The sequence below is a fragment of the Drosophila pseudoobscura genome, chromosome 2 (assembly GCF_009870125.1).
Source record: "Drosophila pseudoobscura strain MV-25-SWS-2005 chromosome 2, UCI_Dpse_MV25, whole genome shotgun sequence".
NCBI lineage: Eukaryota > Metazoa > Arthropoda > Insecta > Diptera > Drosophilidae > Drosophila > Drosophila pseudoobscura.
In genome coordinates this window covers 10,068,646-10,085,699 of record NC_046679.1, presented here as the reverse complement: position 1 = coordinate 10,085,699, position 17,054 = coordinate 10,068,646, and the positions used below count along the sequence as shown (strand labels likewise).

At 50.5% G+C, this 17,054-nt stretch overlaps 4 protein-coding genes across 12 annotated transcripts; 1 reads left to right on the top strand and 3 right to left on the bottom strand.

The window, feature by feature from the left end:
- Positions 1-281: 281 nt before the first annotated feature.
- Positions 282-2,972, bottom strand: TTLL6B (Tubulin tyrosine ligase-like 6B). Of its 3 annotated transcripts, none has more exons than XR_001451661.2 (6): positions 2,124-2,972; positions 1,913-2,066; positions 1,215-1,849; positions 648-1,155; positions 428-593; positions 282-366 (listed from the first exon to the last, which is right to left on the bottom strand). XR_001451661.2 is itself a non-coding variant. In XM_001358333.4 (5 exons), exons 1-5 carry the CDS (start codon positions 2,798-2,800, stop codon positions 483-485), a joined length of 2,085 nt encoding a protein of 694 aa, XP_001358370.3. In that variant the 5' UTR covers positions 2,801-2,972; the 3' UTR covers positions 368-482. The 3 variants fall into 3 exon arrangements, 1 of the variants encoding a protein (XP_001358370.3); XR_004468545.1 differs by having other exon boundaries at positions 282-343; XM_001358333.4 differs by lacking the exon at positions 282-366 and having other exon boundaries at positions 368-593.
- Positions 2,955-4,886, bottom strand: pll (serine/threonine-protein kinase pelle). Its single transcript, XM_001358332.5, has 3 exons — positions 4,446-4,886; positions 3,721-4,386; positions 2,955-3,652 (listed from the first exon to the last, which is right to left on the bottom strand). Exons 1-3 carry the CDS (start codon positions 4,748-4,750, stop codon positions 3,121-3,123), a joined length of 1,503 nt encoding a protein of 500 aa, XP_001358369.3. The 5' UTR covers positions 4,751-4,886; the 3' UTR covers positions 2,955-3,120.
- Positions 4,887-5,109: 223 nt separating this feature from the next.
- On the top strand, positions 5,110-7,980 carry TfIIA-L (transcription factor IIA L). 4 transcript variants are annotated; one of them, XM_003736400.3, is made up of 7 exons: positions 5,110-5,278; positions 5,983-6,183; positions 6,525-6,533; positions 6,619-6,903; positions 6,964-7,171; positions 7,239-7,483; positions 7,549-7,980. In XM_003736400.3, the coding sequence occupies exons 1-7, from the start codon at positions 5,255-5,257 to the stop codon at positions 7,654-7,656; spliced, it is 1,080 nt and encodes a 359-aa protein (XP_003736448.1). In that variant the 5' UTR covers positions 5,110-5,254; the 3' UTR covers positions 7,657-7,980. The 4 variants fall into 4 exon arrangements, with proteins under 4 accessions (XP_003736448.1, XP_033233053.1, XP_001358368.2 ...); XM_033377162.1 differs by having other exon boundaries at positions 5,983-6,192; XM_001358331.5 differs by lacking the exon at positions 6,525-6,533.
- Positions 7,981-8,438: 458 nt separating this feature from the next.
- On the bottom strand, positions 8,439-16,041 carry woc (without children). Of its 4 annotated transcripts, none has more exons than XM_015181621.2 (12): positions 15,502-15,850; positions 14,261-15,243; positions 13,922-14,194; positions 13,801-13,857; positions 11,894-13,716; positions 10,757-11,832; positions 10,306-10,691; positions 10,104-10,229; positions 9,920-10,041; positions 9,732-9,861; positions 9,572-9,671; positions 8,439-9,491 (listed from the first exon to the last, which is right to left on the bottom strand). In XM_015181621.2, the coding sequence occupies exons 2-12, from the start codon at positions 15,186-15,188 to the stop codon at positions 9,317-9,319; spliced, it is 5,196 nt and encodes a 1,731-aa protein (XP_015037107.2). In that variant the 5' UTR covers positions 15,189-15,243; positions 15,502-15,850; the 3' UTR covers positions 8,439-9,316. The 4 variants fall into 4 exon arrangements, with proteins under 4 accessions (XP_015037107.2, XP_033233050.1, XP_001358367.4 ...); XM_033377159.1 differs by lacking the exon at positions 15,502-15,850 and adding an exon at positions 16,019-16,041 and having other exon boundaries at positions 9,317-9,491; XM_001358330.4 differs by having other exon boundaries at positions 9,317-9,491; positions 15,673-15,851.
- Positions 16,042-17,054: the final 1,013 nt, after the last annotated feature.

The following is a 17,054-nucleotide window of genomic DNA, read 5'->3' as shown; positions in this document are numbered from 1 at the left end:
CTTTGGCTTTTTTTAATATGTTTTATGTATAGTATGGAATCAATATAGATTTGAAGTCGCTTTTTATTTTGGGGTTTAATTCAATTTTTCTGCTTTCAGAAAAACACAAATAACTATGGATTGATTGACCTTGAAGTAAACCTCAAATTCGAGAAATTAAATGTTTCTGGCATAGTCCCTGAGTCCCTTAATATCTTGCAGTTTAGTATTTCCTTATAGGAACTGAGTCCCTTAATATCTTGCAGTTTACTATTTCCTTATAAGATAAGTCTGTATTCTTCTATTTTCATTGTTCATCACGGAACCCGTCAGCATCAGAACCAAACAGATTGAGGACACCTCCCTGATCGGTTTGATGGGGCAGCTCTTTAATTTTTTCTTTTAATTAGAAAGTAAAATTTAACATATAACAAATTTAACAACATACGTGGAAATGTGGAAGTTCAAATGGGGAGGGAGGATGAAAGGCCATGTGTGGCGTCTTATGTGTGCTGCTTGATGTCAAAGCCGTTCTGTAGATGCTGGTAGAGATGCGGAAAAACGACCATGTCCGTGTTGGTCAGGTTGCCCGCCTCGTACAGCGTGGCATAGACCTAAGGAAAGGATCAGAAATATAAGGACAGAGGAAAGTAAAGATGTTTACTTACATTCTCGGTGATCCGGAGCGTCTTGATCGCTTCAGTGCGCATTTGGAGCCAGGTGTGGCGCAGCCGTTCCTCCGCCTCGGAGATGAAGCCCGGCACCCAGTGCTCCTGCAGGCGGTACAGCTGGACGCGGTTCTTCTCGCGCACAGCTCGCGGCAGGATGACGAGCTGGCGCTTGCGCTTGTCGGTCTTGCTGCGTCCATTCAGCATCTGGTCCTGCTTGGCCTTCTTCTCCTCGATCTGGAGGCGCATCTTGCGGGCAAGATCCTCCCGCTTCTTGCTGGCCGCCGTCTCGGCAAAGATGGACACCTGATTGGTCTGGCCATAGAACTGGCTGTAGTACTCGGCCTTGGTGCCGTCGGGCGGAGGCATGATCCTGCGAAAGTTTCCCATGTGACTGTCCTCCCAAGCGACTTGTTGGGCCAGCGGGTCCTGGTCCTCCTCGGGCTCAACCTTTCTCGGGCTGCATTCTGTCTTTGTGGATCCATTGCAGACACGGGGACGCTGCAATCTGTATGGACGGCAGGAGTAGTATGATGGAAGGGCCAAAGGAACAAATGGATTTCTTACGCCTCGCCCTTGGTCTTGAGCAGGCGCTGCTTGACCCGCTTGCGATCCTCGCGCATGATCTGCTTCTTGTCCGCCAGCACAGCGCTGACCAGATTGAGGGTGTCCCGGATGAGAGGACGCTTGACTTCGCGATCCACCTGCTCGTTGGTGTGGAAGCTGGGCGAGTGATTGACCTCTAGGATGTAGGGCTTCAGCTTCCAGTCCACCAGAATGTCGAATCCGAGTATCTCGAAGCAGGCCTGGATCTTGTCGTGGCCCGGGAAGCAGGCGTGGTAGTTGTGCTTTAGCACGGGCCAGGCACTGAGCACCGTCTTGATGATCACATCGTCAACGTTCGTCCAGAACTCCTCTACATCGTAGTTGTGCCTGCGCATCCAGTTGTTGATGGCGCTCAGCTTCCGCTTGCTGCCGCAGTCGTCGTTGTCGCACAGCTCGTAGTGGGAGTTCCTTTTGTTCACCGAATAGTTCGTGAGGTGCATGTACAGGTCGTTGGAGTTGCCCGGCGTGGGCTCCACGTACTTGTTCGTGGCGAACCGGGCCAGGCCCTCGTTGTACACGAAGATACGCAGCGGATCCACCGATGTAATGAGTGTATAGACCCGCAGATCGAACTTGTAGCCATCGATGAGAAGGGGCTGTTAGAATGGTTATGGTATGGGTTAGGCATGCGGCCGATCTAGAGTCGAATGGTTACCCACTCGGTGGACGTAGGTCTGGCAGATGAGCCGCTCGTTGGCCCCGATGGTCTTCAGATCGTTGGTCAGCCAGATACCACGTCCCTGGGCACCCGAGTCCGGCTTTAGGATGAACGTCCGCTTGTGGGTCAGAGCATAGTTCATGGCATCCCCATAGCTGGACAGAAGTGGGGACACTTAATGATCGATCAGGTAAGGATATACCTTCACTTACTCCGCTGGCAGCATCCAGGTCTTGGGGAAGATCTTGTAGTCGTGTGGATACACCTTGAACATGCGGTTGAGGTTGCGCGAGAGCAGATCCTTGCGGCAGATCTCGATCATGCCGGGAAAGTGGTTGATCTGCTGGAAGCGCTTCATGTTCTTGAAGAGCTCTACGCCGGGGAACGAGTCCGACCAGAGAATGTTCCACAGTTTGGTCTCCTTGACCAGCTTGTATCCGAGGGTCTTGGATATCCTACCGATCATCGCGTAGCGTGAGTTGGACACGCAAATGGCGCTTTTGGACTCGCTAATGGAGCGGTCATCATCTCGCGAGGATTTGACAGGCACCTGCCTAGTGCAGGCCAGCCGATAGCACTTGTCGTTCAGCTGGATGTAGCTCTGGATCCCAGCATCCGGCGGAATCTCGTCGCCTACGGGGCTAGAGCAGTGCGTGTCTTTGCCACCTGACAGACGGGAGGCCGCCTTCTTCTTGCCCTTGGTCTTCTTGGAACGACGGCGGGGGGAACTGGACCACTCGAGGTCAGACTCATGGCGGGGACGTTGCTCGCTGAGGGCCATGTCCAGCCGAGCGCTGGTGCGCTGCTCTCGGTCCTTGCGAATCTTCTCCTTCGAAAAGCGTCGCAACTCCTGGATGCGTTTGTAAAACTTGGAATTTTTCAAATTCATCTCTGGATTGGCTCGAAACTTCGTTCTGTCCGAACTTTATTTGAATGGAAAATTTCTGGGGCTAAAACTACTAATGTAAAAAGGTAAATGAGGTCTCTGTCGATGATGGACCTGGCCGGAGCTCCTCACAAATAAAAATAAAAACTACTTTGAGTATTTTGTGATGTGTTGCTAAAATTTAAATGGTCGAAGATGTAACCAAAAATGACGCTAGAATCAACGTACAAAACGATTATATTATAATATACGGCTAACAATATAGTGGCTTTAAGGCACAGTTCAGATCTTCGATCGAGTAAATATACCATATGTATGAATGGTCAAAAGTCAATGCGGAATGGCTTGAATCTATTGAGGACGCCGTTCATTGAGGGCCTGTCCTGCGTCTCGAGGGCCGTGCATTGGAGGCCAGCCTCGATGGCGCACAGGCACATGTCCAGCTCATCGCCGACCGGCTTGGGTATGTGCTTGTCGAGCAGTTCCAGGCGATTCTGCTGCGACTGGGCCCAGTTCTGCTTGACATAGTGCAGCAGATCCTGATGCTGGTCGTTTTTTGGCAGGCGATCCGTCACCTGGCGCCCGGTGAACACCTCCAGCAGCACAATCCCGAAACTATACACGTCCACGCCCGTGCTGAGCTGTTTGGAGTTGCGGAACTCCGGCGGAAGGTAGATCCTGGTGCCGAACACCTTCTTAACCTGCATCACGGCGTTTATCGACTTGGGTCCCTCGCGGGCCAACCCAAAGTCCCCGATCTTTGGCTGCAGGCACTGATCCAGCAGAATGTTTGCGGGCTTAATATCACCATGGATGAGGGGAGTGCTGCGGGCAGTATGCAGAAAGTAGATGCCTCTATGGGGAGCAATAGAAAGGAGGATTCAATCAACTGTGATTCGGGGAAACGAAACTCATTCACTTACTTGGCCGTGCCATGGCAAATGCTGAAACGCTGCATCCACGTCAGCGCCGGTAGCGGTTGCTGCGACTTGTGCGCCCGCAGGCGGTTCTCCAGCGAGCCGCCCTTCATCAGCTGGTAGACCAGGCAGGGCTTGTCGCCATTGATGCTGTAGCCGTAGAGAGCCAGGATGTTGTCATGCCGAATGGTGTTTAGGTACTTGAGCTCGTTGTAGCTCTGCTGCAGCTCCACCTGGTTTTTGTCGATGTTGGGGCTGCGGTAGTTCATCACCTTGATGGCCACGTCCAGCTGCTTCCACTCGCCCTTGTAGACCTCTCCGAATCCGCCCTGGCCGAGGCGGTTCTCCGGACACCAGCTGTCCGTGGCACGCTCTAGCTCCGAGTAGTCAATCTTCAGCAGGGACTCGGCCGCCCGCTGCACGGTGCTGATGTGGATGTTTCCCAGAGATTCTAAACTGGGAATCTCCTCGCTCATCGTCGTCGTCGTGCGGTTATTGTTCGAGTTGCTGACGCCCGAGGAGGAGGGAAAGGGCGGGCCATTGTCTATTTTCGAATTTGAATCGGGCGGGGCACGCAGGTCGCTGATGGTGGGCACGCTCCTGGGAATGTACTTGTGCAGGTCCTCGTTCACGTAGTCCTTGATCATCCGCATGGCGTGGTGCAGCTTCAGCCTGGAGAGGACGAGGGGTGGGACTTATTATAACTTTCTCCCAATTGGATCTGTACTCACTTTTTGAACAGAGCAAACAGGCTCTGGACTGTGTGATTATACTGGCCCCCCCATATATTCATGAACTCGTTTGCTGGGGAACGGCCGCGGTCTTTCTGGTGTCTTATCTGCTCCACCTGCTCCGGGTAGAGCTTGACAGCCGTGGCCAACTGCTGCCACACATCCAGGGAGTCCAGGTGGACGCAAAGCTGATGACGCGCAACCACTGGTAGAAGCCTAATCAGCAGAGTGTCGTCTTGGTGCGATCTGGATCTGGTCCTGTTGGCAGTTCCCTGGGCCTCGGCGGTCTCTGAGCCGCTCATCATGCACTTGTGGGCGGGATAAGTGGCCGTCGCTGATTCATGCAAGAGTGGGTTGCACCCGAACGATCCAAAGGCGGAAATTCCGGGATAACCTGTTGCACAGTAAAGGGGGCGGGAGTCGATTAAAAACAAACTCTTGGCGATAGGAAAAACTATCGATAACATTTCCGATAGTATCAGATGCACCGAACTTGTCGCAAACGAACATTCTGGATTAGATCGCAAAAATAAGATATTGCATGCTCTTTTCGTATTGTTTTATAGTGTTTATCGCCGGTATAACTGAAAATTGTGTTTCGTTTTCGTTGCTGTTTCTCGTGGGACCCACCAGTTTTTTTATAGTATTTTTGAGTATTTTATAGTGCGCATTGTGGCACATCTGGTCACACTACCACTCTTTCTCGGACGCATCGTTTTAATTTTTCTGCTAATTTATTATTCATTTAAAGATAATTTGCGTACTAAAATCGAGAGAACAGAATCAAGCTGGCGGAGAAAAAGGTCCAGATGGCTTTATGCCAAACCTCAGTGGTGAGTGGGCAGCGTGGAGGGATAACTGTGCCAGTACATCTGGGGGGAATTCTTGTCGGCAGACCCTTTGGGGCGCCCACTCGAATTTAGGTGCCGCCATATGGAAGAAAAGCTGCAAGGAGGATTGGGGAGCCACCCCTCCCTCCCCAAGAAAGTGAAAGTTTTCTCCCGAGCAAGAGCACGACGATCCGTTAATGCAGCGCAGTGCCATTGCAATGGTATGGCATGGCGACACCATGTCTGTGTGCGTGCTTGTGTTAGTTTAGTGTATGTATAGGTAGGTGTAGGTGTCGGTGCCTTGCACTTTTTTTAGGCGCTCCATTACACGCCCACGGAAGGAAGGCGTGGGTGTTTCCTATGGGTTTTGGCACATATCGAAGAACCCCCTCACAGAACAACACACAATCATTCTTCTCCTGCCACACTATCGTAGTGGGGCGGCCGCCTCTTATCGCCCTGATAAGGTACTACAACTTGCGTATGTTTCTCTATAAAGCGGTGCACGAATGAGGCAAAAATAATAAATACCGTCAGTACAATGCTCCTCTGCGATACCGGTACGAAAACACATATACAATATAAAGGTTCGACTGCCTGGCCTGGGTGTATGTGTGTGTATATTTAAATAATTGCTTATGTATTGAGAATTTAATTTAATATGCATTGGCATTGCCACTCCACTCCACTCCCTCTCCCATCCAAAGCTGAAGGTCTATCATGCCGTGATCGAGGATGTCATCACAAATGTGAGGGATGCCTTCCTGGACGAGGGCGTTGACGAGCAGGTTCTGCAGGAGATGAAGCAGATTTGGCGCAACAAGCTGCTGGCAAGTAAGGCCGTTGAATTGACACCGGACCCGAGCGAGGGCTCCCATCCGCCGCCGATAGTGGCCAACAATCCAAAGGTAAGCAAGGTGTGTGATCGTTGCCTCCCCACCTTCGATGTTGATCCGTGCGTCCATTCCAGACATATTCGTTCGTATGTGTACTGTATGTTAATTAATGTTGTGTGTGTCATTTGCTGTACTCTGGGGAGAGATTTCAACACTAAGATCTCTCTTGCTTTATCTTCCCTATGTCCTCAAACAACAACAATGCGACATCGACACTGCCATCGACTGTGCTGCTTTTCTTACCTGCTGCCCCCACCATCATCATCATCATGAACGCACCCCCCACTACATGCCACGCCCCACACATCTTTCGTATCTATCTTTACCCACATTCGCACATGCCTCAACTGCAGAGCACCAAGGTAATGCCTAATGCCTTTTGTCTGCCAGTGAGAGTCTCCCCCACAGAACATACCCCACTAATCATCGAACTCGAAACACTTTCAGGCTGCCAATGCCAAGGCCAAGAAGGCCGCCGCAGCCACTTCACAGAGCAGCTCCTCGACGGCGGCGATGGCGGCAAAGTCGCCCGCTGCTGGTGCTGCTGCTGCTGGGAGTGGACTGAAGAACGGACAGATGCCCATCAAACAGGAAGTCACTTCACAGAATCCGCCGCCACTGCATCCAACATCAGGGGGATCCATGCCGCAGAGACAGCAAGCATCCGGCGGTGGTCAGACACCCATTCCAATTGTGGCCTCGCTGGACCCCAACCGCATCATGCCCGTGAATGTGAGATCGATGTCTGCTGTTTGGGTGTCCTCCCACTTATGGTTCGGTTTAATCTTCTAGATTACACTGCCCTCGACGGCCGGTTCGGGCAGCTCGGAATCTCGTGTTCTCACCATACAAGTGCCCGCATCGGCGCTGCAGGAGAATCAGCTCACCCAAATACTTACAGCCCATCTGATTTCATCCATCATGACGTTGCCCACCACACTGGCCTCCTCAGTGCTGCAGCAACACGTGAATGCGGCCCTCACCAGTGCCAATATCCAGAGTAAGTTTCGTTTCGACCAATCCCATCCAATCTAAGGCTAGTGCTAATCTTTTGATATAACTACTAGAAAATATGGGTGCTTCGAAGCAGCTGGATGGCGCTCTGGACTCGTCCGATGAGGATGAGAGCGAGGAGAGTGACGACAACATCGACAACGATGATGATGATGATCTGGACAAGGACGATGATGAGGATGTGGAGCACGAGGATGCCGCCGAGGAGGAGCCGCTCAACAGCGAGGACGATGTCACCGATGAAGATTCTACAGAAACGTTCGACACAGACAACGTCATCGTTTGCCAGTACGACAAGGTATGGGGCTTTGAGGTCGTTTGATCGGGAATCATAATTCTTATAAAAATTCTCCTTCCTCCTAGATCACTCGGTCCCGCAACAAATGGAAATTCTATCTCAAAGATGGCATCATGAACATGCGGGGCAAGGACTACGTATTCCAGAAATCCAACGGAGACGCCGAGTGGTAAACGGAACAGACGCTGATCTAAAAGCGGCGGCAGCAGTGTTGATACTACAAAAAAAAAAGACAAGAAAACAAAGAGCCTCATCCGCACGACACAGAAACAGAGAGCATGACCAAGCGAAGATATCTTATCTTTAAAATATATATATATATACTATTAGATCCATCTGTTTTGTATACGCTAGCCGAAGAGCCCCGAAGAGTGGCCCACTCCCAATCCAACCTAAATCCGATTCAAGATTCATATGTATTACCACGGAATAGAGAATCGCATTCACTTTTTGTATGAATAAATTACGACCGCCCACTTGTGGCATCCAACTACCAATTATCAGCATTGTTGGAAAAACTTACTGGCCAAAAGTGGCAAGAGTTATGCTTCTTCTTTTCCAAACTGTTTAAATGAAAACATGAGAAGTCGCAGCAGCAGCCAGCCACAATTCGCTTTGTAAATACATATGTTTCAAGTGCTCGGAGTTTTTTAAATACCCTGCATCTCTACAGAAATTTTTTTATGTTTAATACCCCGTTTTCTCTTTTTGTGTTGGCATTTAATATTATTTATTATAAATAAATGTTGTAAAAAACAAGAATGTTCTGAAAAAAACCCCTTGCTTCTGTCTGCTGCTGCGACTCTACTAAATTCTAAAAAAATTACAGTGCTGCGGCATCATCAGTTTTCGCTTCTTTTCGCTGGACCTGTAAGTAGGTCCTCCTGGTTATTTTCAAACGCTGAGTGTTAGCGGAGTGGTATCCATTCTCTTTTTAGGCCCACGTTTCCCTTCATTTCGTTTCATTTCAAAGTATGTATGTATTTTCGTATATGAATGTTGCAATTAAGGAGAAGGAGTACAGCATTTTACAAGTAAACACTTACAAACAACAGCTAAGCGGCTAATTGTTACTGTTTTGTATCATATTTATAGTCGTTTGTGGGTCTATGTTTATGTTTATGTTTATGTACATACATACATGCACTCTTAAAATTGAAGGGCTAGTGCTACTAGGGGCTAGGTAGGGTAGGGGTGGGGCTAGGGTCTGGCTATCCGGCTGGATAGTTATTATTCCGCCTCCTCATACGACGGTTGCGCATCATGCGTACTGTACTTCCTTGCTTTTTACTGCTCTGCTTAATGCTAAACACAATCTAATTAATGACTAAAAATGTGGTGTTGCTTTCTGCCTTCAGAGAACCTAAAACTAATGAAATTGTTGCGTGTCTGTGTCTTTGTGTCCGTGAATTGTTGGTGCATTACGCTCGTATTATGTACTTCAAGTGAGATTAGGATGGGACTTGGTTATCGTTTAAAATTTACACAACTCCACTCCTTATCCTTATTCGCCCTCTCTCGACGCTGTCCGAAATGAATATAAATCAAGAAAGAATCAAGTTAAAAGTAAATTTAAACTTAAAACAGAATTTATAGTATAGCACTTTCGATCTTCCAAGGAGGGAAGGGCCTAGCCTAGGCCACTCATCATCCTCTTTCTCTATATCGATCCCGTCGTTTATCTCTAATTGGTGTTGCCCGCAAACAAGCTCGTGCTAAGCACGAAGCTGAAAAGTATTTCTCCGATTCAGGCCTCGTTTTAGGGGCAATATTCCTTGCACATACACATTGATATCTATATCTGATTCGTCGTATCTGCTGGCCAACTAAACATTAAGTAGTCAATAGCGCTATGTTGATCTCCTTGACCATTTTCACGCGATGCAGCATCCGCTGCAGGGCGTCCTGGCCGAGAGCCTGCGTCGAGTACCAAACGGGCGAGTCGGGCACACAGGAACGCTCGGGCTGTAGATAGAATACATCGTTTCGTGTCTTTACGCTCTCCGGACTGCAAAAAAACAAAGATAACACATCATTAGGATCAACCCAAACATCGAGCAGGATTGTATCATAATCCAATCCACTTACCATTTAGATAGATAAAATTCGTAAAGACGGACGGGACAGCGCAGGGGATTCTCCTCGTTCTCCTGCTGCTCGTATACCTTCTTCTTCCGGGGATTAGCATCTAGTAAGTGAAATTATTAGCAATCATTCCGGTAATGACCTAATTCAAGCTATGACTTACCCAAGCCCGCCTGCGGTGGATAAAAACGTAAGAGCACATTTCGTGATCCAGGAACTTTCGAATTCTGCGATGAGCGCTTCCAGTGCTTCATGATGTGCGAGAAGGATAACTGCATGTGCTCCTCCACGGTCTAAAAACATCCCATGTATTACAATAAATCAAATAATCAAAATAAGCACTAGGCTTACCGTCAGATTAAAGTGCTTTGTATTGAAGAACATAAGTGTGCTGAGCAGCACGTGCGGGGAATGGGCTCCCAATTGTTTGCATTCCCACAGATGCTCTTCCTCCACGCGAGTAACAATATATTCTGTAAAAGGAGAAGGTTGAAATTACCCTGAAACTGAATACACAACTTCAACAGCGACTTACGGGAATCGTTGTAGAGTACAGAGAACTTGCGGGCCACCTCATCCAGGCACTCCGTGAATCGTTCATAATATGCATCGTAAAATATGTTGTCGATACGTCCATTGACATATAAATATTGCTGGATTCCTGCAAGATCAAAGCGTTTATGGGTTATAGAGCGAGAACATCAGGCACTATCGAGGGAGTGGAGCGATGTACTTACCCAAAACAAGATAATAGATTGTATCGGGCGCATATTCCGTGCCATTCGGCTTGCGCACCTCCTTCACAAAGAGACAGAGGGAGTAGTTCAGCTCGTCGGCAGTCATTTGCAGCAGTTCCGTTTTGAAGGGCCGCCTGCGCATCGAACTCTTCTCGATATCCGCATTCTTGGTCATCACCCACTGCTTCCACGCATTCACGCCGAACGTGTACTTGAGGAACATCTGGGCATCGGGCTTCTCCTGCGGCTGCTGGGCCTGCTGTGACTGCAACTGCAGGGCCGAGTGATCCATTTCGTTGCCACGCGGCCTCTTCACCGGCGATCGGCTGTTCCGATTAGGTGAGTCCATGACAGAGCCCCCGCCTCGCTTGCGGCCACGGGGAGAACTGAAACAGGATTACAATTCAGTTATACTTTGGCTCTGGGGATTGGCTAATCTGTTTTGTCTTACCGGCTTGAAGCATCCAGCATATGGTGCTGCTGATCCAAATGGTGGACACCCATTTGTCCCATTGCGTCGTGTCCCATGGGGGGTGTGGGGATCGTGTTGGCCGTCATCGACGACTCCAGGTCCACCGTTGACGACTGATGATGATTGTCGTAGTCGGCCGTGGCCATTTTAAGGGCTATCTGGAGCATGTCGTCGCCATAGGGATTGTGACTGGCGCCGCTGACATCGACGACCTGCTGCTGCTGCTGTTGATTGACGGACTCGAGACTGTTCTGGTACTGCAGGTTGACCAGGCCCGGATCCGGCTTGATTTCATTGTCCGAATCGGAGTCCGAGTCGTGCTTCTCCTCGGCCACCATTTCGGCCATCATGAGCAGCTCCGCCTCGAGCGGATCTTCGGGCATCTTGTCCTGGATCTTCTTGATCTCCTTCAGTATGCCCTGGGCGGTGTTGCGAGTGGTGGGTATGAAGATCGGCACGGGTATGGGCAGCGGAATGGGCACCGGCACGGGAAACGGTGCCGAGTACATGTACATGGGCTGTGGCACAAATATCGGCACTGGCACTGGAATCAACACCTTATTCGAATAGTCCTTGTCCGTCTGCGTGGCGCAATCGCGCACCAACGGCTTGCACTGCTCGCCCGTGGACACCATCATGGGTTTGCAGCTGATGTTCACATTGCGCACGGCCTTCGGGTACGGCGGCACCGTTATAATCTTCGTCTCCGTGATGGGCGCCGAGAAATCGAGGCTGCTGCCTGTGGCCGTGTTTCGTCGTCCAGCGATCAGCCCCCCCGTTGAGGTGCTGGCCAAACCCGGCGACGGCGAGCGGGTCCCATAGTCCACGTGCTTGCGCGGACGCCCACGGCCCATTACGCCTATTTGGGATGACCCTTGGGTCCCCCCCGAAATCATGGTCAGCGGCGGCGGAGAGTCCATCTTGCGACCACGCTTGCGCCGCATAGCACCGCGCGCGTCGTTCTCAGTGGCCAGTGATGTGACATTGGCTATGACTGGCACCACAGTGCCTCCGATGGATTTCTTGTTGGCGGGCATCGAATTGTTTTTGGCGTTCTGCAGGCAGAGAGATCAATAATGCACCAAAATTACACTTACTGTGGCGAGGATCACTTACCGATAGCTTCAATTTAACGCGCTTGGGCAGACCCGTGGGGAAGGGTGCCGTGGAGTTCTTGTTTCCGCCACGCAGCAGGGCCGAGGACGCGGACGACGAGGGCGAGGACTGCTGCGATTTGCTGCTGCTGCTCGGCTGGGTGTCGCTGTCGAGCGTGAGCGGTGTGCGGGAGAACTGATTCTGGAACTGCATCACGCACTGATATGTACAGAAGTTGCGCATCGAGGCATCGGACATGGTCAGGTGGTACTGCGGCGTATTGAACTGGCTGCAGTTGTCGCACTTGGTGACGGCACGGGCGGAGATATTGCAGCTGACGCCGTGCATTGTGAGGCAGTTGATGGAGCAGGTGAGGGTCTCCTGGTCGCTGGCCAGCTGGTAGATCATATCGAAATTGTATTTCTTGACCTTGCACCACTGGCAGGAGACAATGTGGCGGTTCACGATGATGTACACGTTGATGCAGATGCGCGAGCAAAACACTTTCGGGGTCTGCTGCTCGTTGTAGATGGTGTAGGCCTCGGCGCTCTTGCGCTCAAAGTACTTGGAGCACATGGCGCAGGGGTCGGCGTTTACGTTGCTCACGAATTTGAAGGCCGAGAAACACGGGTTCGAGCAGAAGTAGTGCTCCTTGTCGTCCAGCAGCATTTCGACGCGCACCGGCTTCTCGTTATTGCACACGCCGCACATGTCCATGCGCAGCTTCTTCTTCGGGTTGCACATGCAGTCGTAGCGCCGCAGGCAGACCTGCGAGCAAAAGTCCTTGAACTGATCCTTGTCGCCCACCGGGGCCAGGAAGCCCTCCTGCCCGCTGCTGATGTCCTTCTGGCAGCACGAGCACGTCTTCAGGCCCTTCTTGAAGGTGTTCAGGCAGGCGGCGCAGCAGAACTGCCGCACCTCGAACCCGAACCTCACGCAGTACTTCCCCAGGGCGATGGAGCTCACGTCCTGCTTGCACGTCTCGCACTTGGAGCCGATGCTCAGCTGGTAGTTGCGCAGGCACACCTCGTTGCAGAAGTCCATCGTCTCCCACATCAGCTGACGCTCGTTCAGGTCTATGTCCGTCGCGCAGTCGGCACAGCGCCGCCGGAAGCTCTCGATGCGATCCAGTCGAGCGGCCTCCGCCTCGACGTTCGTGCGGGCCACGACACTGGTCTCTGGCCTCTTGGCCGAGGGCTGCATGGCGGTGGCTCCGATGTTGCGCACCCGAATCGAATGCCGCTTCAGCTTGTACTTGTCGGGTTCCTCGGCATTGAGCAGATTGAAGCAGTCGTCGTTGCATATGTAGTACGTGTCCTGATCCTGCCGGATTAGGTACTGGCACTTTGTCTGCTGCTTGCACTGCAGGCAGTCGCGTTTCTGCTGCTCCGTCCTTGATTCGTCTCCCTCTGGCGGCGCTTCGCACTCTTCTGCTTCTGCCTCTTCACTGGTGTCCGCAGCAGTCCCGGCGACCTCCTCGACCAGGAATTTCTTGCGCCGAACGAAATATTTGCCCGGCTGCTCTTCCAGCAGAGCATTGCAGCAGGCCTGGTCGCAGAGGTACTCATTCACGGGTGCCACCGGCTCCTCGGGTGCTTCCTGCCCTTCATCCATGTCCTTGTCCTTGGGCTCCTCTGGCCGCTTGAACCGGAAGCCGCAGGTCTTCTCGATACCACACTGCCGACACGTCTTCACGCTGCCCACCACCCAACTGATGATAATTTTCGGAGGGGCTCCCGCCTCGCCCGCTGTGGCACTGGCAGCTTCCTCGGCCGTCGGCTCATCTGCGTCGGGGGCATCGGCAGCAGCCTCCTCGTCGTTGGCCAGCGAATCGTTGACATCATCTAGAGGGAAGAGTGGATGGATAAGCATTAGCAATCGCCATTGAGTTCGTGTTCTGTTCTGATCTGAGCTAATCCTCAACTCACCTTCAGCACCCTCTGATGCCGTCGGCTGAGTTCCAGCTGGTGCATCAGCCTGAGCATCTGAACAATGGAAAGACAAGGTGCAGGGGGACAGATGGAAAAGAAAGCGTTTGCGGATACATACCATTCGGAGGGACGGCTGTCGCGTCCTCTGTAGGCTCTGCAGAGGATGCAGCATCGCCATCCTCTGGGTCGGCAGGATCGGCGTTGGCTGTTGTCCCATCGTTCTCTGGCGTCTTGGAACTGCTCGCCTGCTCGGCGGCTATCTCCTCCTCGGCAGCCTTCTCGGCGTTTTCCCGTGCCCATTCCTTCTCCGCTTCGGTCACCTCCGTCTCGTTGTCGTCGGGAATGAGGCAAACATCCGATTCCTCGGGTTCCAGAACATTTTCTACGGTATCTAAAATATTTCAATGCACCTTTTGTACGTACATTTCTTGCGATAAAACATTATTTTTCGACGTACCATCCCCATGCTCAGCTTCGCCAGCATCGTCCGCTGCTTCTTCGGGTTCCGCGTCGGCGTCGGCGTCTGCATTGTCCTCATCTTCCGCAGGCACTTCGCCCTCTGCCTCTTGTTCCTCCAAACTGTTGTCCACCTCGTCCCGACCCTCGGGTGGCTCAGCATCGTCAGGGGGGTGAGAGTCCTCTCCCGGAGAGCGCATTTCCACATCGTCTGGTGCTTCTGTCGTGTGAGGCGAATCTCCAGCTGTTGCCGCTTCGCCCTCATCCACGTCCATGGCTTCATTGGAGGCCGGAGCACCGTCGACTGCATCCGCATCCGCCTCTTGTACGCTCGCGGCATCCGTTAGCTTCAGTGCATCGGCTTCATCGGTTGCCTCCGCCATGCTAGCTTCCTCGCGATCATCCTGCTCCTCTTCATCGCCAGCTTCAGCTTCTGGCTGTGCTTCGGCCTCGGCAGGGTCAGCATCATCGGCTGCTGGCTCGGATGACAATGGTGTTTCCGCGTCCGCGTCTGCCTCTACCGACCCCTCAGCCGCTGTGTCTTGCTGGCGGGGAGTGGCGGGTTTGTCTGCTTTCTCTTGCGAATGATTATCGAAAGCGTCTAAGGAGCCCTCCGATATTTGATCAAAGTCTTCCTCTGGCTCAGCGGCATCCTTTTCGACTGACCCGACGGTGGCAGCGACGGCTGCACCACCCTCTTCGGAGTCTTCATTGGGATTGGGCACCTCAACAGCCACGTGTCCGACACTTCCAGCAGCATCTTCCGCAGGCGGTGAGGCGGGGGTGTCCTGTTCGGCCACAATGGGCGCTTGCTCTTCCTCACCGGGAGCTTCTCCTCGGGGGCTCTGCTCCTCTGGTCGGGGCGTTTCTGTCTCTGGCCGGGCATTGGAGTCTGGCCCAAAAGAGTCTAAACTGGATATCTCCTCCATATTCTACTTTATTCAATGGACAAATGCTGTGTGCGCTTCCTTATATCGACATGAACTGCAAGAAAAACAAAACAAACGTTAGCGTGCTCTTATCGATAGCGATAGTTATCGCGGTATCGGCTGGCGGCCAGGGCCTCACACCATTACCGCCTAAAATGTGTACACACACACACACAAATGCAAAACGCACTGACTACACACTGGTGTACAGTGCACGAAAAAACAAAACATGCGCCACAAAAAACTGTTTAATGCTCGTATTAGAGGGGAAATCGAATACCAATCAAATATGTGGTTTATTTGTTTTCATTACTTGTTATCTCTGATGCACTGAATGGGCCTTTTCGGGTATTCCAGATTGGCGCCTCTTTTGTTATATTTATTCGGAATCTGCTGCCCCCGGACCCGACGTTGGGCACACGGCAATCTAAATCACGTTTTATACAACAATTAACTGCCTTTCATTGCTACAATAAGAACGCACATCACTTGGGTCTGCTAAACGGCTTGCTTGGCACTTTTTATTAATTATCTACACTTTTTGCAATATGCAATTTATAACTTTTTCTGGCCACTGTAACTCGGCTTCATATGTCAAGCAAGAAAAATGGCGCACCAGTGTATCCAAACCAATGCGGCGCACGACTAGAGATGGACATTTGCGTCACGACCCAACACGGCACGGATATACAAATTTCCAACAGGAAATATTATAATGCCTTGTTATATAAAATAAATTGATATATAAGTAGGTATGAAATGGGTCTAGGCAAGTCAATTCATTCATAAGCTGGAATCTCAAAACAAGACAGAATACTATATCTATTTACAGTTTGGTTGGTGACAAAATTCAACACGCGGTCGACCATCGTGTCTTGACACGTAACACGAAGAAAACACGGTCCGTGCCCACCTCTACGCACGACACGGTGCTAACCTTTAAAAATACCAACTGCCTGGAAAATACCGCGAATGAAACGAGTTGGCAGCACCAACAGGGTGACCGTTTACGGGATTTAAATGTCGGGATTTTCTATGGGATTTTTCCTCGCCACAATGTAACTTACGGCGCATTCCATCCTCACTTACGTTTTCTTACGTGTTATGCTGCTGGCAACATTCAATTTGTATGGACCAGACTCATGTGCCGTGAAATCGAGCAGCACTGTTCCCCAACATGGCGCGTATTGAGCAACATTTTGCATACCCTGGGAAATGGATATTATAGAACTGAGAGAATGTTTGTTATCTAATGCACCAATATAGGCCAAAACTAGTCAGTCTCTGTTTTAAAGGTATTTCAACGACATTTTGAAGGTAGTGTTCTTCTCACAGAAACCAAGAATGCGTATCGGGATCGAGATATATTTACAATACCCTAATCATATGCATTAATATGTCTAAAACATAACAATCTGAGATAATTTCTATATTAATTACGTTTTAAAACAGCTTGGAAAACCAGTTTCTTCATATATATCAAGGAAATAGGGTATAGCTGAGCCCAAACTCCGGTAGACGTGACATTTCATACTCACTTACGTTGCCACTGTTTTAAACCTTGTTTTATACACTACACAATAAAAGAGAGTACTTAAAAGTAGTCAATCAGGTAGACAATTTATTCATTAATCCGATAAAATGATGTGGGCAGAGCTACTGGTTTTAGTTAGGCAGCATTATTCAACGGAATAAGGAAATTGAACAATTGGAACGATTTTTCTCTTACGTTTTATTACGTTTCATTTGTTTGACCTTTTTCGCTAAAACCTTTTTTTAAGCAAAATAAAAAAAAACATGTATTAAAAATAAGCCAGTTAAGTAGAAAATTGATTCATCAATCGTATAAAGTTATGTGGGCATGGC

Bases quoted from the DNA above. Each gene is read 5' to 3' on its own strand.
- TTLL6B (XM_001358333.4), bottom strand. From the start codon at position 2,800: ATGAATTTGAAAAATTCCAAGTTTTACAAACGCATCCAGGAGTTGCGA. The intron at 1,156-1,214 runs GTAAGAAATCCA...CCGTCCATACAG, and splicing joins CTCAAGACCAAGGGCGAGGC to ATTGCAGCGTCCCCGTGTCT. The intron at 594-647 runs GTAAGTAAACAT...TCCTTTCCTTAG, and splicing joins CGCTCCGGATCACCGAGAAT to GTCTATGCCACGCTGTACGA.
- pll (XM_001358332.5), bottom strand. From the start codon at position 4,750: ATGATGAGCGGCTCAGAGACCGCCGAGGCCCAGGGAACTGCCAACAGG. The intron at 4,387-4,445 runs GTGAGTACAGAT...CGTCCTCTCCAG, and splicing joins CTGTTTGCTCTGTTCAAAAA to GCTGAAGCTGCACCACGCCA. The intron at 3,653-3,720 runs GTAAGTGAATGA...TGCTCCCCATAG, and splicing joins ATTTGCCATGGCACGGCCAA to AGGCATCTACTTTCTGCATA.
- TfIIA-L (XM_033377162.1), top strand. From the start codon at position 5,255: ATGGCTTTATGCCAAACCTCAGTG. The intron at 5,279-5,982 runs GTGAGTGGGCAG...TCCCATCCAAAG, and splicing joins CTTTATGCCAAACCTCAGTG to CTGAAGGTCTATCATGCCGT. The intron at 7,484-7,548 runs GTATGGGGCTTT...CCTTCCTCCTAG, and splicing joins TCGTTTGCCAGTACGACAAG to ATCACTCGGTCCCGCAACAA.
- woc (XM_033377159.1), bottom strand. From the start codon at position 15,188: ATGGAGGAGATATCCAGTTTAGACTCTTTTGGGCCAGACTCCAATGCC. The intron at 11,833-11,893 runs GTAAGTGATCCT...CTCTGCCTGCAG, and splicing joins GCGTTAAATTGAAGCTATCG to AACGCCAAAAACAATTCGAT. The intron at 10,230-10,305 runs GTAAGTACATCG...TTGATCTTGCAG, and splicing joins AATCTATTATCTTGTTTTGG to GAATCCAGCAATATTTATAT.